A 25,790-nucleotide genomic window follows, 5' to 3' on the forward strand; every position below is an offset into this window, starting at 1 on the left:
GGTTATTCAACACAACATTTGAGTTCTGTCACATTCTACACTTCACATCCATTTGAAAAGCTTGCCTGGCCAAGATAACGTTGACCGAGGAAGCATTTCGTCAATGTTATTTGAACTGGCCGGGGCAGAAACAAGCTGAGGGTCTGTGTTTCGCTTCGGAAAGGCGATGGCAGCAGACCGGGAGTCTCTAAAATAGATTTCTTCTCTCCATATTTCTGGATAATCGAAAGAGTTGATTATCCATGAAATCCTCCAGAAAGAGAGTGTCCGCTGTCTGGTCTGGACTTCTCTGGTCCATGCTTGGTCATCCCCTGCATCTGTGCATCTTGCAGTCTTCCTAAAACCCAGCCAGAGGATTCTCCGAATATTTGAACTGGAAAGAGCCACAACATCCTTACACTAAAGAAATCTGGACTTTAACGTGTCCCCAGCTCCTCTGGGAAACCTCCGAGGAAGACGCCCACCCCTGCTGGAGCAGCCCAGTTCACTCTGGGGCAGCTCCATTGGGAAACTCCGGTCATCCTGCCTCAATCGGCCCCTCAGCAATTTCTCTCCTCCCCCAATTCTCCTGGTTCTTTCCTCAGAGCTCTGCAGAAATATCTGAACCCTTCCTCCACAAGACGGCCTTAAAATATTTAGTGACAGCCTTTACATTCTCCACTCTCACCCCGCGAGTCCTCTCTTCTGTGTATTAGCTGTTCCTAGTTACTTCAGTAAATCTCCCAAGACATGGCTTTGGACTCTCCCTGCACTCTGTTCTCCATCTTCTAACCCTCGTCCAGCTCATAATGTCCTTCATCCAATGCTGCCCCCAGGGCCGCACCCAGTTCTCTAGAGGGGTCTCATCGGGGCAGAGGACAGAGGGTTATTGCCTTCTTAGTCTAAGCAAAAGCCCTCCCTGTGTCTCTAAATGCGAGGTTCAGTCCAAAGATTTTGGAGACGAGGGAAGGAATAATGCCTCTCTTTCTTTCTTCTTGTCCCCAGGGAATACTTCCAGGAGAGGTTGACAGATCAATAAGAATTAATTATCATTAAAAAAGCAGAGAGGGGAAATTTATCACAGATCTCTAATGAAATCAGCAGAACTGTAAAATGGATGTTTGGCTGTGCCAGTAACATCACTGCAGTCTCATCTTAGGGCACAAAGGAGGGGAGGGGAGAACCCCGCCTCTGATTTGCCTACTCGTCCTCAAGCACCTTGAGGGGCTCTTGTGCCCTGCCCCCTCTCCCTCCCACCCACTCCGGTCATGTTCCCATTAGGCCAATGAGACAGCCCTTGCCCAGACCTTTGCCCAATGGATCTGCACCCCAGTGCCCTGGTCCCAAGCTTGTCGGGCCCCCAGCCCAGCTACAGTGGCTCCTCGGGCCCTGGCACCTCCCTCGAATCTGCTCGGGCCCTACTCGGCAGCTGCCTTAGAGTCCCCGGAGCAGCAGCTTTTCCCCGAGGTCCTGAGCAGCCCTTTGCAAAGCCTTTGGCCCAGAGCTGGGCCTTCCTGTCATGGCTGATTAAAATGCTTCTCGGTGAGCAGATGAGAGTTCGGTCGCTGCCTTCCCGGAGTGTCAGCTGGGGCGCGGGAGCTGTCCAGGGTGCTCCACTTCTTGGCTTTAACCTTTCTTGTTGGATTGGAAATCCATCTGGTAGAAGACACATTGAAGAGATTTTCTGCAAACAGGCTCTGGCGAAGGGGGCAGGCCTGTGGTGGGAGGCCAGGGGGGAGCCCCTGGCAATTTCCTGGTCTTTCCTCAGGTGTTTATTCCCCAAATCAGTTTCTTTTCACAGCACCAAGAAACACTGTGTGTGAGAGAGAAAAAGACAGAGACAGAGAGAGACAGAGACAGAGAGAGACAAAGAGAGAGAAAGAGAATCTACCTCCATGGAGGCAGAGGGCCATGATGGTGCTTAAAGTCTACTAGTCACTGTCCCCAACCTCCTCCTGGAAATGTCACTTTCCAGTCAAGTGGAGAATCATCTCCAGAGCAGAGCTAAGTTGTGTCGTGTGTAAATAGTTATAAATGGGTTCATTAGCAGCCCTCTGAGAGCCGTATTTCCCGGGGTTTGTCTGTCTGCGCGCACAAGCTCGATGCCGCCCGAGTTCTGCGCGGCCCGGCGCTGACAGTGGAGACGGGGAGGGGGCGTGGAGCCAGCGCCCCAGTCTGCTTTGTGACAAGAAGGTGGCAGGCTCCCTGACGGGGCTGCGGCTCCATGTTGGCTCCTCTTCATCAATTTTCATAGCCGTGGCCCGCTCCCGGGAGAGAGCCCGAGTCCCGCTCATCAGTCACCTTCCCGATGGAAAGTCCGAGCCATTTCCCAGCCTCTGAAAGCCCGAGCCATTTCCCAGCCTCTGAAAGCCCGAGCCATTTCCCAGCCTCTGAAAGCCGGGCCGCGCACCTTCAGCAGCCTCCCAGCTCACAATGTCATGTGGCTCAAGTCCATCTTTGTACCAGGATGAGAGACTTGGAGAGCGGCCCCCGACCTCTGACTCCCCAACTACCGTGTCCTTCCCAGCAGCACCCCCCTCAACTCACAGGAGCCCATTCTGAATAATGGACTAATCTTTGCGTCTCCGCAGGGTCACAAGCCGCAGGCCGGGGGAGAGGAAGCTTAGTGGCGAGGGGGGAAGAGCGCTGATTTGCATCCCGGTCTGGACCTTTCCTAGCCAGGAGAAAACGGCCCGGCTTCTTTGGACTCCGCTGCTTTTTCCTAAAACTTGGGACACAGATATTTATGTTACACACGAGGGGCCGCTCCTATGGGCTCCAGGGATCAGGTTCTGGGGCGAGTATTTACAGCTCGGAAGTTAGCAGCCGCTGAAAATCAGGGGGAAACATTGTTTAATAAAGTGATGGATAAAATGTTAATCACACAAATTGAACTTAAAATGGGGGGCATTTTTTCTTGGAGAGCTGGTTGTTAAACATGACCACCATGCTCCTGCGCTACCATCCCCAGGCTCCTAGGAGAAAAGCATCTTGTAAGCCCAACAGAGCTTGCCCAGCACCCCCAGAGGTGCTCACCTAGGGAGAGCCCCAGTTGCCCAGCACCCCCAGAGGTGCTCACAGAGCTGCAGCTTCCAGGGCACTGAGACGGCCGCTTCCGCACGGCTTCCGAGGGTCCGTGGAGGGGGGTGAGGATGGAAACCTTTTCCTCCTTGCATCCCCTCCTGTCCTCTCCCAATTACTCAGCGCCTGCTGGACCGCTGGCCCTGTGCCCCACCTCCGCTCACCTCCAGGGGCTCATGGTGGTCTCAGCATCTCAGAGGCGCCGCTAGTGGGTCCCAAGCTACGAAGGCAAGCTGGGCGGCTTCGGCCCCGAGGCTCGGCTGATGCTGGACCTTCAGTCCACGACCACTGAGATCCTCCTAGGAGGCTCTGCCGCAGCTGAGGGAGTTCCTGTACCCAAAGGCCCTGGAAGCAGCATTGCTAGGTGCCCTGCCCTGTGCTAGCTCTCCAGGCCATTCAGAACAGCCTAAGACGAGTGCTTGTCCTTGAAGGGTTTACGTCTACAGGGGGACAATCCTGGGACCCCTCCAGAACTTTCGTGCTCACCGTGCTCCTGTGGGACTGGCTGCGGTTTGGCATCTTCCCAGGGGCCAAGGGCTCCATGGGATCACGGCTGTCTCCTTGTCCCCCATCAGGAGATGGGCTGTGGCGCTGAAAGAATTGCCTTGGGGCTGACCACAGGGTTTCTCCCACCTTGGAATCATTCCCTTCCAGCCTCCATCTTAGTTCACAGTTTCATGGAAACAACAGAGGGAGAATGTGACTCTGGAGCTCTTTCGCCAGAGCCCTCTCCCTGTCCCGGCTCTCTGGGCCGTGCCCTTCACATGTCACGAGCAGCCTGGGACAGACTGTCCGTTCGAGTGTCGCGCCGGCGTGTCTGACGGGAGCTGTGTGGAGAGGACATCCCTGAGTCTCCTCCTGGCTGGGGACTGACCAGTGGGACGGGCTGGCTGCTGTCCTGTCTCCGTGCCAGGCTCCATGACTTTGGGCGGCTCGGGCCCTGCTGCTAGAACTCAAGCTTCTCCTGTGTGTTCCTCTGTCTGCCACCATCGGCTAGCGGGCAGGGATGGCACCACCCTACCCTAGCGACCGCTCTTGGCCCACGGCAGAAATGGCAGCCCTGGGTCCAGGACCCTTCCTTTCCTTTCTCTGAGCCCCTTGTGACATGTCGCTCGTAGCTCACCAAAGTCGGGGAGGAGGAGGAAGGAGGGACTCGCCCCGTAATTATCACTGGGGTCTTTGGGGGCGGTTTGAGTGAGGGAGGAGGTCAGAAGCGGGGGGGAAGTGAGAGTGGAAGAAAGGGGGCAACAAGGACAGATTTTTCCCTCTGGGAGTTTGCCTGGAAAGGGCGGAGAAAGGGAGGAGGATGACCGGAGGGTTCGCTCAGAATGGTTGCAAGGAGAGGGGCGGCTTGGGTCGGCGGAGGCAGGAGGGAGAGAATCAGATGGGGAGAGAGGAGGAGACCGTCCCCCCCCAGAAGGGACAAGGGAGCCTAAGATGGAGAGGGGGAGTTACAGGGGACCGGCTTTCTCTGGAGGACAGGGGGCGACGAGTGGGGATGGTGAAGTGGAGCTTCCCCCCAATGCAGCGCTTTCTCAGGAAAGTGGGAACCCAGGACTTCGGCCTATGGGGGAGAGGGAGGTGCTGGGGGGGGGGGAAGAGAAGAAAAGCTCGGGGAGAGATGGGAAATCGGGGGGAGAAGGGGGCAGGGCTCCAGCTCTATCCCCACAGGCCTGGAGGACTGGCACCTGCCCAGGAGGCAGGCTCCTTTCACTCAGGCTGGGGGGGAGGAGTTCTGAAGCCCCTGGAGGGCTGGCCCAGGATCCGGCCCCACCAAGGGTGGCCAGGCAGTGCAGTGGGCACGGCACTGAGCCTCGGGCCAGGAAATCCTGAGTTCAAATCCAGCCGTGTGGCTCTGGGTAAATCACTGAAGCCCTCTCCCCTTCATTTCCCTCACCTGCCCCACAGAGGCGGGATGACACTAACAGGCAGCACCTGCCCCAAAGGCTGCTGGGGGAATCAAATGCAGCCGCTGCAAAGCCACATAAATGCTCGTGGGGATGATCACCCGGCCTAGAGAATCACGGGAGCCTCTGCCACGGCCGCGCGGTCGGACCCAGGCCGTGGGGCCCGGGGGAGAGGCAGGTGGAGGCTTCCTTCCGTCCCTCAGGGGTCAAGGGGCCCCACCCAGGCCTGAGCCCGGCAGCCCCCTCCTCACTTCTCCCGGGGCCGCCCCTCAGGCCTCGCTGACCACTGCTCCCTTCGGCCTGTCAGACTCTGGCCTGTGTGGGCAGGACTTGGGGCGGAGGAGGGGAGAGAAGGGGGCGGGGCACGGCCCTCAGGCGGCCTCTCTCCCCCACAGGATTTGAAGACGGTCCTTTCCCTGCCCGAGGCCCCAGGGGAGTTCCTGCACCCCGTGGTGTACGCGTGCACGGCCGTCATGCTCCTGTGCCTCTTCGCCTCCATCCTCACCTACATCGTGCACCATAGGTAAGAGGAGGGGGGCGGCAGGGAGGGGCTGCCAGGCTGGGGGAGTCGTTCTGAGTCTGTGTGAACCCTTTCTCTTGGCTGCCTCAGTTTCTCTGTCTGTAAAGTGAAGAGCCTTTTCCCCCTTTGACCCAGCTCTTGGATGACCCCACCCCCACTGGCCTGGTTGATACCAGTGTCCCGGCGAGAGGGAAGGAAGGCCCCACTGCTGGAGTTCTGGTTCTGTGCTGGATGGGGCGCCCATTTCTCCAGTACCCACCGTGTGCCCACCATGCTGCCCAAGGGCCGGTGGTGGTGACGCTTAGAGACATTTATATGATCCTCACCACAGTCCTGGGAGGCGGGTGTGACATTTTTACAGCTAAGGAAACTGAGGCAGGCAGCCCGGGGCGGGGGGTGCCCGGGGGAGCCCTGACCCGCGCCCTTTCTCCCCCGCAGCACCATCCGCATCAGCCGCAAGGGCTGGCACATGCTGCTCAATTTCTCCTTCCACACGGCCCTCACCTTTGCGGTCTTCGCCGGGGGCATCAATCGCACCCAGTACCCAATTGTCTGCCAGGCCGTAAGTACCAGCGTTCTCTCTGCTTTTCCCTGGGGGGTGGGGGCCTGTCTGTGTCGCCCCCTTCCTGGGGCCTGTGGGGGCCAGGGCTCCGCGGGGAGATCCGGCCAGCCCCGGGGTCCCCTGGCTCCCCAGAAAGCCACTTGTGGGGCCCCAAGGAGCGACAGCCTTCATTCCCTCACCAGGACCCCCATAAAAGGCCACGAGTAGCGTGAACCCCAGGGAGAGTCAGGCTGGGCCCGGAGCCCCGGGGGGGGGGGGGGAGGTTCCAGAGTGGCTACAGAGGAGAAGCTGGCCCAGCACCATGTTGGGGGTGAGGGACTGGAACAATGGGGGGGGGGGCTGAGAGGCAGGAGGGTAAGGGGGAGGGAAGCAGAGGGAGAGAAGGAGCTCTGGGCATGGGGGCGTCTGCGGGCATTGACCACCCCTGCCCTGGGCCAGCCCACGGGCCTCCCAGCCCCAACTTGGGCTGCAGGGGCCACTCTCGGGGTGAGGAGACGGGCTCGGAGCTGGTGAGAGGCCCTGCCAGGAACCAGCCCCGGCCTCAGGCTCTGTCTGGTGCTTTTTAATCACAGAGGTGACCATGTGGTTCAGTGGCTAGAGCCCCAGACCTAGAGGCAGAAAGTCCTGAGTTCAGATCCCACCCCCGACACCTCCTAGCTGGGTTAGCCGCTTTGCTGGTTGCCTCGGTTTCCCCATCTATACAATGGGGGTTCGAGTAGCCCCTGTCTGCCCAATTGTTGTGTCTATAAATGGGCCAGGGTGTCCGTTAAGCCCTCTCATGCCCCGGGAGGGTGGAAATGCCTTCCCTCCTGACGCTCTGAAACAGAAACATGGGGATTCCCCAGGAAAGAAGGTCGCATTTTCCCGACAAATGGGAGGCTGGCCCAGCCTGGGCCCCAGGAAGCGGTAAAATGGGCCGTTGGCTTTTTATCGGTCGGTGCTGGGCGGCCGCCAGCTTGGCCGCTCATGGAACCTGGGGAGACGGAGCTCTGCCCCTGACGCCAGGCCGGCTGGGGAGGGCTCAGGGGGAGGAGCCAGACCCCGGCACCCACAGGAGAGCTCCCTGGGCTGTCCGGGACTGGCAGAAGGGGAAGGGTCTTGTGGGCAGTGGGGATGAGCTATACCCTTTGGGAATAGGGAGGGCAGAGGTCAAAGACGCTCCATAAGAAGTGGTTTGGCCAGGGTCTCCGGGATCCCCTGGCTCCTTCCCGGCCTCAGGATTGCTCCGGAGGGGGGCCCCACAAGTCCCCTCGGCCCCGCCGAGGGCCTCCCCCCCTGCTCTGAGAGGCTCTGGGCTGAGCGTCCACCAGTGCTCCTCCCTGGAGAGAGCCCCCACCCCCTGGCCCATCAACCTCTCGCTGATCCCCGGCTCCCGGGAAGCTGACACAGATGACGGAAGGGGCCAGACAGTTGTTATGGCAACAGAAGGGCTAATTACAACTATTAGGGGACACAATAAACATCACCAGATGGTCATCATCAGCGCTCAGGAGGGGAGCCAGCCTTGGTTCACCTTCTCCTGCCCAGAGCCCCCCAAAGCTAGCTTGTGGGGGCCCAAGCTCTGACTCGGCCACAGCTCGCCCATGGGTGCCCTTCACAGAGGTCTGTGTGCTTTCTGTGCTGCCCCATGAGGGGGCCACTGCCTGCAGAAGGAGGACCCTGCCGCGGGTCCCTTCCCTCCCCAAACTTGAGGGCCGGGGGCCCACCCTTGGGTGCCAATCCTGGTACCTCCTGGCCCCCCTCAGGATGTTTCTGGAAGCCCACACCTCCCCCCCAGCCAAGAGGCCCAGGGGGGCCCAGGAGGCAGAGACCCCTGGCTAAGTGACCTTGGGTGGGGTGTCCGAGGGCCCTGCACTACCGGTGCTCCCCAGCTCTAGCCCCACGGCCCTTGTCACCCAGGCCGAGGCTCCGGGTGCAGGTTCCTGATCAGCTAATTCCGCCCCCCCTACCCCGTCTCCATAGGAAGGAGGGCCTCCCCTGGCTCCTGCTCTGTGGCTGGAACGCCTGTCTCAGGGCGCTATCTCGGGCCCACGGACGGGGAGCTCAACCCCCGTGGGGCGGCCCCTAGGCCTCTACCTCCACACCCTGTGCCATGGCCCCAGCTCTGGGCCAGGCAGAAAAGGTCTCTCTGCCCAGGCAGCTCGGAGGCTCAGGGAGGGGGCCATGGGCTGAGGAATCTTGCCTCGGAGCCCTCCGACCTGCGCCATCTTAGCCAAGTCACTGGCTCCCTTTCCTTCCCCCTGGGCTGGGGCCCATATGCTCCCCCCCCACCGGCTTGTGGACCATCCCCTTCTAGGTCAGCTTGGATCCCCCCCGCCCCCGACAACTCCAGAGACTGAGCCCATGGAGCACTGTCAGCCAGGGCAGGTGCCCAGGTCAGAGGACCCGAGTTCAGATCCCGCCTCCCAGACTTACTGCCCGTGGACATCCACACCTGGATTCCCTCCCTGAAGTCGAGCTGAGGAGGAAGGGCAGCCTCTGGGCAGGAGCTGCAGCGAGCCTCCCTGCCCCCCTTCCTCCTCTTTCTTTCTTGGCCACTTTCTCTTTCTTTCCTTCCCCTTCATCTCTTCTATTTTTTCTCCATCCTCTCTTCCTGCCTTGATCTCTTGGGGTTTGCCCCCTAGATTTCTTTCTTTTTTCCCCACTCAACAGTATTTTATTTTTCAAGTAAAGATAGTTTTCAGCAGTGACTTGGTAAGATTCTGAGGTCCAATTTTTCCCTCCTGGTCCCCAAGACAACAAGCAAACCGACATAGGTTGTATGTGTACGAGCATCTCACGTTAGTCATGTTGTGAGAGAGAAACCAAAGCAAAACCTGGAGAAAGAGGAAACATGCAACAAAAGGTGAAATGGCCTGAGTCAGACGGCGGGCATCTCACGGCTCCTTTTGGATGTGCAGAAGCGGTTTCCAGCCCCAGTCTGCCGGGATTGGCCAGAGTGGAGCTAAATCTGGCCTGGCGGAGCATCCCATAATCTTGTTGCTCTGTACAGTGATCTCCGGCTTCTGCTCCCTTCCCTCCGCATCAGTTCCTGTGAGTCTCTCCAGCTTTTCTGAAATCCCATTGGTCGTTTCTTTCAGAACAATAATATTCCATAACATTCAAATACCATTCCCCAATTGATGGGCATCCACTCATTTTCCAGTTTCTGGCCACTACAAAGAGGGCTGCCACAAACATTCTTGCACATACAGGTCCCTTTCCCTCCTTTAAGATCTCTTTGGGTTACAGTCCCAGTAATAACACTGCTAGGTCAAAGGGGATGCACAGTTTTACAGCCCTTTGGACAGAGTTCCAGATTTTCTTCAGAAGGGTTGGATCATTTCACACCTCCACTGGCAATGTATCAGTGTCCCAGTTTTCCATCATCTCCTCCAAGATTAGTCCTTATCTTCTCCTGTCATTTTAGCCAAACTGAGAGGTGTGAGGTGGTATTTCTGAGTTGTTTTAATTGGCATTTCTCTAATTAATAGTGATTTTGAGCACTTTTATTGTGACTATAAATAGCCTTAATTTCACCATCTGAAAATTGTCTGGTCATATCATTTGACCATGTATCAGTTGGGGAATGACTTGTATTCTTATAAATTTGAGTCTATTCTCTTTATATAAATGAGACCTTTATCAGAGACCCTGACTGTAGAAATGGTTTCCCAGCCTTGTGTTTTCCTTTTAAACTTAACTGCATCAGTTTTGTTTGTGGAATATTTTTTATTGAATGTAATCAAAATCGTCCATCTCTGTTTCTTGTTTAGTCATAAATTCCTCCTGCAAAGATCTGACAGGTAAACTATTCTTGATCTCCTAATTTTCTTATAGTATGTATATCTTTATGTCTAAATCATGAATCCATTTTGATCTTAGCTGGTATAGAGTGTGGGATGTTGGTCTATTCCCAGTTTCTGTCATATTTTCCAGTTGTCAATAGTGAGTTCTTATCTCAAATGCAGGAGTCTCTGGGTTTATCAAATAGTAGATTACTATAATCATTAATTATTGTGGCTTGTGTACCAAACCTATTCCACTGATCCGCTACTCTGGATCTGGTACTACTAGGTCACCTTCTTTTGAATTTTCCCCCAATAATTACATTGATATCTTTACCTTTTCTTCTTTTCAGATGAATTTTGTAATCATTTTTTCTAGCTCTATAAAATAATTTTGCCAGTTTGATTGGTATTGTGCTGAATAAGAAAATTAAGTACAATTGTCATTTTCATTATTCTAATTCAGCCTTCCCATGAGCAATGGGTATTTTTACAGTTGTTTAGATCTAACTTTATTTGTGTGAAAAGTGTTTTGTAATTGTGTTCATATAGTTCCTGGGTTTGTCTTGGTGGATAGGCTCCCAATTATTTCATGCTGTCTACAGTTATTTTAAATGGAATTTCTCTTTCTATCTCTTGGGAGCTGAGCTTCATTAGTAACATAGGGAAATGCTGATGATTTGTGTGGGTTTATTTTATATTTTGCAACTTTGCTAAAATTGTTAATTGTTTTAAGTAGTTTTTTAGTCTATTCTGTAGGATTCTCTAAAGATGCCATCATATCATCTAAAAAGAGGGATAGTTTGGTTTTCCTTATTACCTTCTCTAATTCCTTCAATTTCCATTTCTTCTCTTATTGCCAAAACTAACATTTCTAGTGCAATATCGAATAATAGTGGTGACAATGGGTATCCTTGTTTCACCTCTGATCTTACTGGGAATGTGTCTAATTTCTCCCCATTACAAATGATGCTTGCTAATACTTTTAGATAGATGCTGCTTATCATTTTAAGCAAATTCCACTTATTCCTATGTTCTCTAGTGTTTTTAAAACACTAGTGTCAAAAGCTTTTGGGGCATCTATTGAGATAATATGGTTTCTGTTAGTCTTATTATTCATATGGTTAATTATGCTGATAATTTTCCTGATATTGAACCAGCCCTACATTCCTAATATAAATCCCACTTGGTCATAGTGTATTACCCTGGTAACAAATTGCTGTAACCAGCTAATGTCTTATTTAAAATTTTGCGTCAATATTCATTAGGGAAATTGGTTTATAATTTTCTTTGTTTTGGCTCTTCCTGGTTTAATATCAGCACCATATTTGTATCATGAAAGAAATTTGGTAGGACTTCTATTGTTTTGAATATTGAAATTATTGTTCTTTAAATATTTGGTAGAATTCACTTGTAAATCTATCTAGTCCTTGGAATTTTTTTTTCTTAGGAAGTTCATTTACAGCTTGTTCAATTTCTTTTTCTACAATCAGATTATTAAAGTATTTTTCCTCTTCTCTTAATTTGGGAAATTTATATTTTTGCAAATACTAATCCATTTCAATTAGATTGTCTAATTTATTGGCATATAGTTGGGTGTGATAGCTCCTAATTATTGCCTTAATTTAATTATTCTTATTCTCTTGGTTGAAATTCTTGATTGTTTCTATGATTTGTTCCACTTATTCTTTAGGATTATATTATTTAGTTTTCAATTAATTTTTGGCCCATTTTCCATGGCCCTTTATTACATATAATTTTTATTGTATCATGATCTGAAAACATGCATTTAATATTTCTGCCTTTCTGCATTTGATTGTGAAGTTTTGCATCCTACTATATAATTAATTTTTATGCAGGTGCCATGTACCATTGAGAAAAAGGTATATTCCCAACTATTCCTATTTTATATTCTCCAGAGATGTATCATATCTAACTTAGCTAAAATTTTATTTACCTCTTTAATGTCTTGTTTATTTTGTGGTTAGATTTCTCTAGTTTGGAGCAGTGGAGTTTGAGATTCCCCCATTAGTATATTTTTGCTGTCTTTTTCTTCATGTAACAACTTCTTCTCTAAGAATTTGGATGCTATACCACTTGGTGCAAATATGTTTGATACTGATTTTACTTTGTTGTCTATGGTAACTTTTAGTAAAATGTAATTTCCTTTTATCTCTTTTAATTAGATTTATTTTTGCTTTTGCTTTGTCTGAGGTCAAGATTGCAAACCCTGCTGCTTTTTTTTTTCACTTCAGTTGAAGCATAATAGATTCTGCTCCAGCCTTTTACCTTTACTCTGTGTGTATTTCTCTGCTTCAAATGTGTTTCTTGTAAACAACATATTGTAGAATTCTGGCTTCCAATTAACTCTGCTATCCACTTCTGTTTTATGTGAGAGTTTATCCCATTCACACACACACTTATAATTGCTAACTCTGTATTTCCTTTCATCCTATTTTCTCCTATTTATATTGTCTATACTTTTACCTTTTCCCTCTTTAAGTGTTTTGCTTCTGACCCCTACTTCCCTCAATCTGCCCTTCCTTCTATTAGCCTCCCTCTTTTCTTTCTCTTTTATCCTCCTACTTTCCTAAAGGGTAAGATAAATTTCTATAATGAACTAAGTGTGCATATTATTCTGTTTGAGCCAAATCTGATGAGATTAAGGCTCAAACAATGCTCATCCCTCTCCCTTCTTTCTTTTTATTGTAATATGTCTTTTGTGTTTCTTCATGCAATGTAATTCATATCATTTTACCTCCCCTTTCCTCTTTTTCCAGTACAATCCTTTTTTTTTTCAACCCCTTAATTTTTCTTTTATACCATCACATCAAAATCAACTTATACTCACACTCTTTGACTATGTATATCCCCTCCAATTACCTCAGAAAAGATACAATTCTCAAGAGTTACAAGTATCATCTTCACATCAGAGAAGTAAACAGTTTAACCCTGAAATAACATTTTTTCTTTCCTGTTTATTTTTTATGCTTCTCTTGAGTCTTGTATTTAAAGATTAGATTTTCTATTCAGTTCTGGTTTTTTCATCAAAAATTATTGAAAACCACCTATTTCATTGACATCCATCTTTTCAGCTTAAAGATTATGCTCAGTTTTTCTAGGTAGTTGATTCTTGTAAATCGAGGTTTAAAAAAAAAAAAAAAAACTTTGCCTTCCAGAATATCATATGTGGAAACTGCTAAATCCTCGGTAATCCTCACTGTTGTTCCTTGATACTTGAATTGTTTCTTTCTGGCTACTTGCAGCATTGTAGTATTTTCTCTTTGACCTGATAAATCTGGAATTTAGCAACAACATTCCTTGGGTTTTCGTTTTGGAATCTTTTTCAGGAGGTGATCAATAAATTCTTTCATTTGACCCTCTGGTTAGGCTTTCAGCAATCCAATAATTGTTAAATTATCTCTCTTGTACCTATTTTCCAGATTAATTGTTTTTCCAATTAGATATTTTATACTTTCTCCTAAGCGTTTCGGGGTTTTGTTTGTTTGTTTGCCTGATTCTTGATGTTTCATTGAGTTATTTAATTTTTAAAACTCCTTTTCTCTTTGGCCAATTCTCCTTTTAAAGGAGTTGATTTTTTTTTCAGTGAAATTTTTTCCCATTTGGCTAAATCTACTTTTAAGGCATTGTTTTCATCAATGTATTTTTTCTCATTTTGCCAAACCTATATTTTAAGGAGTTGTTTTCTTCAGTCAGTTTTTGTGCTTCCTTTTCTGAGCTGTTGATTTTCTTTTCATAATTCTCCTGCAGAGCTCCCATTTCTTTCCCAATTTGTCTTTAACCTCTCTTACTTTAATATATGATACTATAATTATTCATTATATATAAAAATAATATATTAAAATCTGATTTTGAGCTCTTCTAAGAGAACCTTTGAGCTTGAGACCACTATATAGGCATTCTGCCATTGCTATCTATTCTCTGTGTTCTTCTCTGTCGCCATAGTAGCTCTCTATGGTCAGGGCCCTTGTTGCTTTTCTGGCTCACTTGTAAGGCTGAGCTCCATTCCTAGGGCACGGGGGGTTCCCAAGAGTGCTTCTTTTGCAGGCGGGCAGGGGCCTTTCACGGACTGTGCCAGGACTGGAAGTGCTTCTGGATTTCCCGCTGGGCTGGGTTGGCCTGGCCTAGTCAGGGTCACACAATTTGCCATCTGCACTGGGGCCTGGAGCCTAACCGCTGCCCTGCAGAGCCAGGATGGCAAGCCTCTGCCATGGCTCGGAGCCTCCCGCTGGATTCCTGGCACAGCCAAGAGCCTCCCTCTGGATTCCTGGCACAGCGCCGGCTCTTTTTGCCTAAACGGACAGACTTTCCTCCAGACTTTCTATATTACTTTAAGTTGGGGAAGTGTTCTCTCTGGTTTTTTGTGGGTTCCATCCCTCTGGAATCCAGTTAGCATTATTTATGAAGGAAACTGGGGCGCTTCCTGGCTTTTTTCTGCCATCTTGGTGCTGCCCCCAAGGTTTCTTTCTTAAAGAACAAACTTCAACCTGTGTCCCTCTGGGTCCCACTGACTGACCAATAGACGGTCCCGGCCGTGCCCCCTTGGTCACTGGCTCGGAGTGACTGTGGATGGCGGTAGTTTCCGTTCTGGCTAGAAAGCCTGAGGGCCTTCCCCTCCTCCAATCATGTTTTGACTAGGTAAGAGGGGCTGCTCATTTCTTACCTCTCCTTTCTCAGGGGTCACACTGAGCCCTGAGAGGGAGGTTGGTCTACAAAGCCAAGGCCTTGGGGCCATCTGCGTCATGCTGGCCTGTCTCTGGCCACTGGACCCAGAGGGAGATCGGGGCCGGGAGTGGGCACAGCCCCCCCCAAGCCAGCTCCCTTGCATGCCCTGGCATCACCTCCCTGCTGTCCCGGGGAGAAGGAAGGACAAACAACAAGAGCCCTTTTACCTGCTGTGAGATGGGAGGCTCTCTGCATCCCACCACGTTCTGGGTCCACAAGGCGGTGCTCTGTCCTTAGAGCTGTCCCAGCGTGGAGTGGCTGGCCCTGTGGGCAGGGTGCTGCCCCTCCCGGGAGCTCTCCAGTAACTTTGGCTATTGTAGGTGGGCACCCAGTAGAGTGGGCGACTTGAGTTTGTCCCATCTCTAAGCTCAGGACTCACTGACCTCGGCTAAAACGCCCTCCAGACTTCTGTCTGTCACCCTGAGGAAAGGGAAGAGAGCAGAGCCCTGAGCGGCCATGCAGGCCCCTGGGGCCTCTTCCCCCTATGACGGGAACCTCACCCCAACCACAAGAAAGGCAGCACCCCGGAGCTACCCTCCCCAGAGCACATGCAGCACCCACACTGCGCCTATGTGGTAGCCCCCCAGCACCCACACAGTGCCCACATGGCATCCACGTGATGCCCACAGGACCTACCTGACACCCATATAGAACCCACATGACACTCACATAGAGCACACAGTGCCCACGTGACACCCACAGAGTCCACATGGCACCCACCCAGAGCCCATACAATGGCCATCTGTGACCATTGGGGACAGAGAGTGCAGCTGTCCGTGGTTCTGAGAGGCTCCTGGTGCTCCCCACACACAGTGCTCACACAGAGGGCGGACCAATGGTGTGCACACCCTCATTTTCCCAGGCATGAGGCTTCTGCATCTCCCTCCTTGTCCCGGGCTCTTCTTCTTCCAATACATTTTGGCATTTTCCCCTTCAAAGGTCCAAAAGGCTCGTACTCCTGAGCCAGCCCAAAGCCCTGCGTCCCCTTCCCTAAAGGCAAGTGACCGACAGATGTGCTCTGGGACCCAGGGCTGGCAGGAGAAAGGAAGGTCCCATGAGGGGCAGGATCCAGATGTGGGGACCCGTTGTTCCTCCTTGCGGAGCCTTGCGCTGAGCTCTGGGGAGATGATACATTAGCAGGAGTCCGTGTTCTCAAGGAACTTACAGTCTTCTAGGGGAACCACACCGAAAAAGGCCGGGGGCGCCCAGGAAGGCACAGCTGCAATCTCTGCCCTCTGCAAAGGGGGGCATTGGGAGAAGGTGGGAGCCGTGCCCTCCACTCTCCTCTTGGAGGGGTCGTCTGGGCTTGAGTTAGCGCCCAACAATGAGCAGGTTCAGGAGGGCAGCAGGGGCAAAGGGGAGAGGCTCGTGCACTTGGGCCTGGGTCTGCCCTCCAGGAGGTGCCTTGGTTTCCCGACATTTGGACCTACTGCGTGCAGGCACCGTGGGATTAAGCACAAGGGCCTGGCAATGCCAGAGTGCTGGGGTCCGGGTCCGGGATCCAAGGGAAAATCCAGCTCGGAGACGATGAGACGAGGTCTGGGCGCTTCGGTTCACTTCTGTCTGCCTCAGATCCCCCAGCGATAAAATGTGGCCAAAGCAAACCCTCCCCCCAGGACTGCTGTGAGTGTCCAGTGCCCGGCAGGCGCCCAGTAAACTGTAGGCACTGACTAATGCTCTTCCCTCCCTCTTCTGCGGGTCGCAGGCCTCTCTCACCCCGAAGGGCCCTGCAGGAATCCTCCTCCCTCACAGGGATGCTCCCGGGCACACTTGGGGGGTGGCAGGCCCCACACCAGGACACTCTGGGCAAGCTACAGGTCTGCAGAGGTCATTCTGAGATGCCCCCGTGGGCCCAATAGAGCAGCCAGAGCTAAGGATGCTTCTGGCCCTCCTGGCTAGATCTTTGTTTGTATGTTCAGGACCCGACCTCCCCACCAAGGTTAAAGTCTGTGCTACTGAGTCAGTGACTCTCCCAACCGCACCCTTCCTGGGTCCTGGAAAACCAAGCTGGTGGAGCCCGGCCATGGGCACCCTGTGCCAGCCGTGCTGCCCGGGCACTGCCCCTCAGTCCCCGGAGATGCTCCTCTAGGTGGGCTCTGGCTCCCTCACTCAGCAGAGCGGCCCTAGGCAGGAGGCTGGTGCTAACCTTGACCCTCCTCCCCCAGGTCGGCATCACGCTCCATTACTCCACCCTGTCCACGATGCTTTGGATCGGCGTCACGGCCAGAAACATCTACAAGCAGGTGACGAAGAAGGCGCCCCAGGGACCGGGGGGCGAGCAGCCGCCGTACCCCAAGCAGCCGCTGCTCAGGTAGGGACCGTCTGCGAACGTCTGTCTGGGGCACGGGGCCCCCGCGTAGAGGCTTGGGGCTTTTGGGGGCCACATCGGAGCAGCTCTGGGGCCGGGCCGGAAGTCTCCTGCTTCGCCAGGGTCTGGTCTCTGAGCGGGCTCCTGGCATCCGGTCTCCCTGGGGGCTTCTGGGTCAGCTCACGGAGGACCAGGGTATCCACTGGTCAGGGGAAGTCCCTTCCCCGGAAGCCCCAGCTCAGTATGACTGACCAGCAAAGCCCTCACACCCGGCCTTGGGGTGGGGCCGAGGCCCCGGAAGGGATCGGCTTTTGGCCCCGTGACCCACCCTGACTGGAGATAGCCGGCTCCCGGGCGGGAAAGGTCGGGCCCACCAGCCCCCGCTGTGATTGTGGCCGTCATTCATGCCCTCGCACCTGGGCTGGCACCTGGCGCTCACCTTTGGTCCTTGTTTCAGCCGGGATGCCGCGTGCCAGCTGGCCTGCCCTGATCCTGGGGCTCTCTCTGTGGGGGGAGCTCTTTCCTGCCTGGAAATCACAGCCCACTCTCTTTTTCTTCTTGGGATACTTGAGAAACCCTTCCCCCTCTTTGATCAACGAGGCAGAGAAGTGGGGTTCAGGAGCAGGGGGGGCCTCCAGGTAGCGGCTGCACCACTTCATTGGGAGGTTTTGCAGGTCTGGTGCCCCCCGCCCACTGGCCCGTCGTCTTGCCCTCTCGGGGAGTGGAGAGGGTGGGTTTCCGGGAGGTCTGTCCCCCATGAGACAGCGTGAGCCGGTGTCGGGGGGCGATCTGGGAGGGGCCTGCGGGGAGGGGGGGTCCGTGCGAAGGCCCTGGGAAGAAGCGGCCATGGTGCTCCTTGTACAGAACACACCGCGGCCCAGGCTCGTTTTCTTCCCATTCTGAATGGTCTGGGGTTCCCCTTACAAGATGGTCTTAAACGCTGGTTGGTGAGAGTTTAAGTTCCGGTTTTGCTGCCCCCTCCGTCCCTCCCCCGCCTCCTTCTCCCCCAGCCAGCGAGCAGACCGAGAGTTTACGTGGTAATGGATTGAAACGTGCTTCTACATGAGGCGTGTTGGGAACGGTGGGGAGGGGAGGGGTCGGGCAGCGACAGTGAGGGGCCAAGGCCTCGGCCGCTCCGGCCCCTGGAAGCTGATGCGGTTTCCAGCCCCAGTTTGCTGGGACTGTCTCGGGTCACCGAGAGGGGCCGAGTCTTGGGGGGGGGGCCCAGTGCCGCCTTGTTGCCGTGCCCGGCGACCTCCTGATCCCACTCACTTCTGCATCCCGGAAGTCTCCGGGCAGCTCTGAGATCAGGCTCGGGCAGCAACGCTCCATCCCCGACGCCGCAGCTTGCTCGGCCCTTCCCCGCTGGCGGGCGGCCACTCGGGGCCCAGTTTGGGCCACTCGGACGGGGCTGCCACGAGCACCTCGGCGCGTGTGGGCCCGTTTCCCTCTTCGTGATCTCCCTGGGACCAGCCCCCCGAGCAGCCCTGCTGGGCCGGAGGGTCGCCAGGTTTTAGCCCTTCAGGCTCCCAAGGGCCTCTGGAACGACCGGGTCGGTCCCCAGGGCATCAGTGCCTGGTGTTCCCACCCCCCACATGTCACCCCCCTTCTCCGGTCATCCGCCAGCCTGAGGGACGAGAGGCGGCCCCTCGGAGTTGTCTGAATTGGCATTTCTCTACTCAGTAGTGATCCAGAGCCTTTGAGGGTGGATTTCTCCTTCTGGAAACAGAGCAGGGAGATGCGGGTACCGGCAGCCCTGACCCCCCCCCCCCCATGGGAGGGATGCTGTGGCCGCAGAGGTCTGTGGCGTCTGGCTCCTGGGAGAGTGAGGAACTCCACCCCGTCCCCATCCCAGCGGTGTCGGAGGGAGCTGCCCTGGGGGGGTCTCTGTTCTTTCCCGTCACCCTGCCCCCCGGAGGGCTCCAGAGGGCAGGGGGACTCTGCCTGGGGCCGTGGGTGCCCGGGGAAAGGCCAGGGAGCAGATCGGGCTGAGGAATGGCCTTCTCTCAGTCACCGCCCGGTCTGCTCAGGCTGCGGCCTCCCCCAGTGCTGGAAGGTCCCTTATCTAGTAAGGAGAAGGTGTCTGGGCCGGCCTGGAGGACCGACAAACCCACAGAGCAAGTAACGCTGCCCTCAAAGGGCTCACAGTCCGGGGGGAGATAAGGGTCCGGGGCCAATCCGGGCCTCTCACCAGAAACTCCAGGAAAGTCCCCACCCCCAGGCCAGGCAGAAACCTGAGGGGGAGACAGGAGGAGGACCCCCTCTGGGAACAGGCCCTCCCTGCAGCTCTTGCTGATAGCCAGCTCATCCTGCAGCAGCAGTGCGCGCCCTGGCCCCGAGGCCCCTGCAGTCCCCGGCGCTCTCCCCGGGCTCTCTGTGGCCTCGAGTTCTGGAGCCGGGCATTTAGTCTGGCCCCACCTACCTCTGCCACCATGTACATTTGACCCTTCCCGGACCCTCCTCCCACACTGGGGGTCTGTGCTCCCCAAGAGCCCCTCTGACCAAGGTGCAGGGATTTTTAGGGAGGGAAGTGGGAGGAGGTGATGGACAGCGCTCGGGTCCTGGTCCCAGTTCTTCTGGTGTGAGCCGGACCAAGCCCTGGGCTGCCGGGGCCTGCCTGAGGCTCCTCCTTGAGGACTGAGCTCCCCTTCACAATCCCCGCGCCCCCTGGGATACCTGTCGCCCTCCCTCAGCCTCCTTCTCACCCGCACAGGAGTGAGCTCCTGCCTCCCCCAGAAAGTCCTTCCTCCTATTGGTCTGTCTGTCTGTCTCTCCCTCCCTTTCTGTCTTTCTCTTGTGTCTCTCTCTGTGTGTGTCTCTGTCTCTGTCTGTCTCTCTCTCTCTCTCTGTCTCTGTCTCTCTCTGTCTCTCTCTCTCTCTGTCTCTGTCTCTCTCTGTCTCTGTCTCTCTCTGTCTCTGTCTCTCTCTGTCTCTGTCTCTCTCTGTCTCTGTCTCTCTCTGTCTCTGTCTCTCTCTGTCTCTGTCTCTGTCTCTCTCTGTCTCTCTGTCTCTGTCTCCCTTTCTGTCTTCCTCTCTCTGTCTCTTTCTTTGTCTCTCTCTCTCTGTCTCTTTCTTTGTCTCTCTCTCTCTGTCTCTTTCTTTGTCTCTCTGTCTCTCTCTCTCTCTCTCTCTCTCTGTGTCTCTCTGTCTCTCTCTCTTCGTCTCTCTCTCTCTGTCTCTCTCTCTGTCTCTCTCTCTGTCTCTCTCTCTGTCTCTCTCTCTGTCTCTCTCTCTGTCTCTCTCTCTGTCTCTCTGTCTCTCTCTGTCTCTGTCTCTGTCTCTGTCTCTCTCTGTCTCTCTCTCTGTCTCTGTCTCTGTCTGTCTCTCTCTCTCTCTCCCTTTCTGTATTTCTCTCTCTGTCTCTTTCTTTGTCTCTCTCTCTGTCTCTTTCTTTGTCTCTCTGTCTCTCTGTCTCTCTGTCTCTTTCTTTGTCTCTCTCTCTCTCTCTCTCTGTCTCTCTGTCTCTTTCTTTGTCTCTCTCTCTGTCTCTGTCTCTGTCTCTCTGTCTCTTTCTTTGTCTCTCTCTCTGTCTCTGTCTCTGTCTCTGTCTCTGTCTCTGTCTCTCTCTCTGTCTCTCTCTCTCTCTCTCCCTTTCTGTCTTCCTCTCTCTGTCTCTTTCTTTGTCTCTCTGTCTCTCTGTCTCTCTGTCCCTCTCCCCCTCTCCCTCTCCCTCTCCCTCTCCTTCTCCCTCTCCCTCTCTCCCTTTCTGTCTTCCTCTCTCTGTCTCTTTCTTTGTCTCTATCTCTATCTGTGTGTGTGTCTGTTTCTGTCTCTGCGTGTCTCTGTATTTCTCTCTTTTCTCCACCTTCTTTCCCCTCATCTCTTTTTCTCTTTTCCCTTCCCCGCCCCCCGCTCCTAAGAGCTCCCCACACGTGAGCCTGCTCCGTTTTGACAAGCCTGTGTCACAGTATTTTGGCGGCTTCCGAGGGGCCGTCACTAGCATCGCAGGATAATGATGAACCATCATCCCACCATCCGAGAGCCTAAGCAGTCATCAGCTTCTGAGGCAGCTCCCCCAGCAAGCCCGGCTCGGCGGATCGCTCAGGCAGAGGAGATGTTCTGTGCTCTGGAGAGGACGTGAGAGAAAGGAGAAACTTTCTTAGAGCAAACAGACAGTCATGGGCTCCTTCCTTCTCCTTCACCATCATGAGGGACCCTGAAAGTGGGAGCCAGAGAGGCCCGATTGTTGACTAGGGAGGGCAGGGCACTGAGCGCTAAGCCCACAACCTTGGCAGCCTCTGTCTTCTGGGAATGAGTCCCATGGGACTCGTTGACCTTGAAAGATCATCTGGGAGGTTGGGTGGAGTCTGGGGCCATTTGTTACTGAGACAAGATTCCGTCACGAGCCGCCATTGGAAATCTCAATGCTGAGCCCCACATTTTAGCTCGGACTTTAAGCCAGTTCCTCAGTGGAGTGGAAGAGATAAAATGGCCCCGGGAGAACCGTCAGGACTCTGGTGTTCGGACCTCCTTTTGGTCTGGTCGGGGGGCGGGCGTGGACCCGGCACAGAGTAGCCCAAGCCCGTCATGCATCCCCAGTGACCAGGATCCAGGAGCACGCCCCAACCCTTGCCTCCCTGTACCCTCAGATCCACCCTACCCCCCCATAACCACTGACAGCCAGAACTTGGGGGTCAGGCACTCTGAGCAGTAATCCTCTTGACATCTACCTGATAAATGGGTGTCCTGCCTCTGACCGAGGACCCTCAGGACGTTTTCCCTCATGACAATAACAGCTGATGTTTTGTTTTGTTTTGTTTTTTGAGAAGGACCTTATTTGTGTAAGCTCATTCTAACCTTCATAACCCCCCCCAGAGGTAAATGTGGCCATAATCCCATTTCACAAATGGGGAAGCTGAGGCACATTCACTAACTTGGAGCACAGAGAGAATGAGAATTTGAAGCGGGGAGTTCCCAGCACCAAGGCCAGGGCCCTGTCCCCTGTTCCAGGCCCGGTTTTTTTGAGCGCAAATGACCCTTTGTGTACGTTCCCTCCACTGCCTTTAGTGCCGCCCTTCGGGGCTAAACAGAAGCGCCTAGAGAGCGGCCCTCCACCAGCCTCCGCTCCTCAGGGATCTTCCCCTTTCCTCCCTCTGTACCATGCAGTCCCCTGGTTGCTCTCCATGGTCCTAACGGGCCGCCACTCATTCTAATGCATGAGACAATTGGCCCTAACAGCCTGAGGTACAGGAGAGCCCCAGGAGGGAGCTCCCTGGCCAGCAAACTGAAGCATCGGCAGCCCGGGCTCGGAGCACACCCCCCCCTTGCCTTTCTTTCCTTCTGTGAATCACTCAGAAAGCCCAGGTTGTGAATGAGTCCCCTTCCCAGAGCTTACAGTGAGACCAGACGTTACTGCCCCCGGGACAAAGCGGTGGCGCTGCTGGACTGGCCGTGATCCCACAAGGGACGAAGCTAATCCTGGCGCTTTCTGCGGGGCTCCTTGCCCCCTCCCTCTCCTCCGTAACTGTCCCCGCTGACAAGGGCCTCCTACGCCCAGCGTTCTTGCAGTGTGGCCTGCAGGGGGAGGCTTCCTCACAGGCAGGGGCTCCCTATCCAGGGGCTCCCACTGGTCTGGAGATTTGGAGAGGGGGAAGGAGCAGTGTCAGAACAGCCATACCCCAAGGGAGGAAGAGGTCCTCCCTGGACTGCCTGCCTGGACCTGGGGGTTGTCTCTTTCCTCGGAGGAATCGTTATTCATGTTCTGAGATTTTTTTTTTAATAAGCTGGAAGTAATCTTAGGGACAACTGAGTCAGCCCTTCACTGTTCCTGTAAGGAAACCGATGTCCAGACAAGGCATGTGATTTGTCTAGAGCTGCTAAACGCCTCACAAAAGCATAGATTTTAGAGAAGGAAAGAATCCTCTGATTCTGAAATTGTACAGACAGGGAAACTGAGGCTCAGAGGGAAGGGCTTTCCCCAAGCCAAGAAGAGATCTGAGCCCAGGTTCTCTGCCTCCATTTTCCAAGGTCTTGCTCCAAAATGTAATGTTCTGTTGTCTCTCAATTATAATCCTTCTCTGGGAGGAGGTTTCTTTTCTGTAAATCCTCTTCTCTGGGAGCAGGTTTCTTGGGAGGCTTCTGGAGCTATACATGGGGGTTCTCTGGAGCAGACCCGAGTGGGACAGAAACCAGAGTGACAGAATGGCCCTTGGGGTCCCTTGAGCCTGTGAGTGGGGGCAGGGGGAGGAGGGTAGGCGGCTCTAGACCAGGCATTCCCCACCTCCTGTACTCCCACCTCCTGTGCTCCCACCTCCTGTGCTCCCACTGCAGTCTGAGTCACCTCGGATCCCGGTTCCTTTTTGTGAGCCAGGTTCCATCTTCTGCAGGCTTGGTTGGGACTCTAGGGTCAGAAGAGACCAGATAAGGAATTCTCAGGAGGGGGTTCACGGTTCAGTTTGTTCTGTCCTGAGACAAGTCTCTCTGGCAAACTGGTGTCGGTCATTCTGTCAGGAAGCCCTTCGTGTCCCCCCTCCCTCCCTGCTCGTCAGGAAGACGGGGACAGCCCCATGGCGGCCAGCTAGGTTTGTTCCATGACAAGTCAGAGAGCACCTCTGGAACATAAGGGACAAAAGGGAACTTCGGAGTCCCCTCATCCAGCCCCTTGGTTGGCAGGATTCAGTGAAACAGCTGAGAGTTTCCTTCTTTCTCCTTCCTTTCCCAGGCCTTTCACATCTTGCCCTGTATGTGGGGACCCTGTGTAGCCTTTCTTATACTCCTGCAATAGTGTCTGCTATACAGAAAGCACTTAATAAATGCTTGTTACATGACTGGGTTAGAAGCCACAAGGTCATTTTAACTGAGGGAGAGAGTGTTTTCCTGGGGAGGTGCCCAGTGCAGAGGGACTTCTTGAAGTCTAGCCGGCATCCATACTGAGCTGCGCTTCTGCTTAGGGCCACCTAACTGTATGTCCAGCCATGCAGGGTCATCACTCCCAACCGACCCCTGCTAAGCTTGGCCCAAACCAGGCTGCCGCCATTCGTCACTGTGGGATTTACATATACCTGGGCAGTCCCTCCCATGAACCCTCTCTCGTCTGCCTCCTTCTCTTGCTATCTCATGGCCTTGAGCAGTCTCTGGGAGAATAATAGGGACTACACACTTCCAAATGGCTAGCTTTGTCTTGGGGTGATTTTAAGTGGATTTGTTAGTAATTGTAATACTCAGTTCTTCCTTCTCTGGTTCCAATATGATCCAAGCTCCCTGGTCCACACCCTGAGCTCCTTTCAGTCAGAATCTGGAAAATTTCCATAGCAGCTATTTCCAGACTCTCCCTTCTCCCATCCATCCTCACAAACTGCCAGGCATCTTCTTGCATCACAGGCTGACTGTGGCCCTCCCCTCCCCTTTAGGGGCTCCCTCTGCTCTCCAGATGCTGCCCTTCATGCCCTCCACATTAAGCTAGCACTTTGCCTTTCTTGATATTTATGCCTCTGTATGTTGTTGCCCCCAGGAGAATGTAAGCTACTTGAAGGCAGAGGATTAAATGTTCATTGAACTGAATTACAGCATTCCAGTGGGACTGTTCCCATTTCTGCCTTGTGACTTTTGCTTCCTTTCCTTTACAGGTGGGGTCTTAGCAATAGCAGCCCCCTCACTCTGTTCCTTGCTGACCCCACTGCTGGAAGTCTCCTTAGGTTACCACCTTAACCTCAAATCACTCAGACTCTCACCAACTGGCCAATTTAGTCATTGTTTGGGTCCTGATTGGCTCAGAATGACTGTAAATATGGTCAGAAACCCTGACAGTCTTCCCCTCTTGGATTGTTTTTTTTTTTTCAATTTAGTTAAAAGAACCACACTCTGCCTCATTTCTTACCTAGTCTTAATCAGTGAATGGGCGTGGACCCAGTCAAACTGAGACCTGTTGAAGACCTCAGCTTACAAAGGCCCAGGTCTCCCACTGCATCCGGGTTATCTTCAGTCGTCCTGATCTCTCTCTGGTCACTGGACCCAGATGGTTCTGGAGGGGAAAGTGAGGCTGGTGACCTTACCTATCCCTCCCTCGCTCCAATCCAGTTCACTCATCACCTCCCTGATGTCATGTTCCTCTTTGAGCACGAAGGACGAGCAACAATAGGTCAATGAGTGGTTCCTTAGAAATAGAGGAACGAGGGCCTGGTGAGGGGCAATGAGAAGCCATTGCACGTGGTCTCCGTCTTCCTGCTCCTGAGTCCCTCAGAAAGGTGAGGAGAACCAAGGATGTTTCCTAATGGGTCATCAGGAATAGCTGAATCTGGTTCTTCCCTTTTCTGGAAATTGCTGCCCTTCTGAACACCCTCATGAGGTCTGTGTGCCACATCCCTGACCTGATCTTCTTAACCACACATTTTTAGAGCCAAGGGCAGTGCCCACAGAGGAGGCATGGGGCCTATTTGCATATTTGCTGTATCCTGACCTACAGACTTCCATAACATCGTCAAAGGCGTCATTCTGGCGGGTTTGGGCCTAGCTCTTGAGGCGGGGATTTCTCCGAGTTCTTTTTGGTCTCCTCTAACTCCAGGTACTGCCTGTTCTGGTGTTTTGTGGGAGTTTGTCCCTGCCTGGTTTTGTGACTTTTTTCTGTGTTGGACTATTCAGCCACATCTCTTAGCACTTTCTCATTTTTAAGATAGTTCTCTGAATGTAACTTGAATTTCTAACTGAAAACAAATCATTTTTCTATCCCTTTAAATTGGTCCTGAACACATTATGTAATATTCCTTGGATTTTAAAAAAAACAAAACTTCATCTTCCCTTTCACACAAGCATGAAGGCCATCCAGATATATTTATGTTCCTTATCACAACAATGGGATTTCCTTTCTCCTCATTAAAAGGACATCTGTCAGAAGTGTTCTGTAGAAGCATCCATTGCTACTGTTGGCCTGGAATTTCCCTGTTCTTGGCAAAGGTTTCAGAGAATTGTGGGACTGTTTCTGTTT

The 25,790-nt window shown here is 53.1% G+C and overlaps 1 protein-coding gene across 4 annotated transcripts in view; it reads left to right on the forward strand.

The window, feature by feature from the left end:
• Positions 1-25,790, forward strand: part of ADGRA1 (adhesion G protein-coupled receptor A1) — a 223,240-nt gene that overhangs the window by 167,531 nt on the left and 29,919 nt on the right. For 3 of the 4 annotated variants that reach the window (XM_074297219.1, XM_074297221.1, XM_074297220.1), the window contains 3 exons: positions 5,363-5,490; positions 5,926-6,049; positions 16,728-16,873. In XM_074297219.1, the coding sequence (XP_074153320.1) occupies positions 5,363-5,490; positions 5,926-6,049; positions 16,728-16,873 (398 nt within the window). Of the gene's footprint in view, positions 1-5,068; positions 5,146-5,362; positions 5,491-5,925; positions 6,050-16,727; positions 16,874-25,790 lie in introns of those variants that run through there. The other variant, XM_074297222.1, reaches the window with a different exon arrangement.

Source organism: Sminthopsis crassicaudata, chromosome 2 (genome assembly GCF_048593235.1).
Source record: "Sminthopsis crassicaudata isolate SCR6 chromosome 2, ASM4859323v1, whole genome shotgun sequence".
Taxonomy (NCBI): Eukaryota; Metazoa; Chordata; class Mammalia; order Dasyuromorphia; family Dasyuridae; genus Sminthopsis; species Sminthopsis crassicaudata.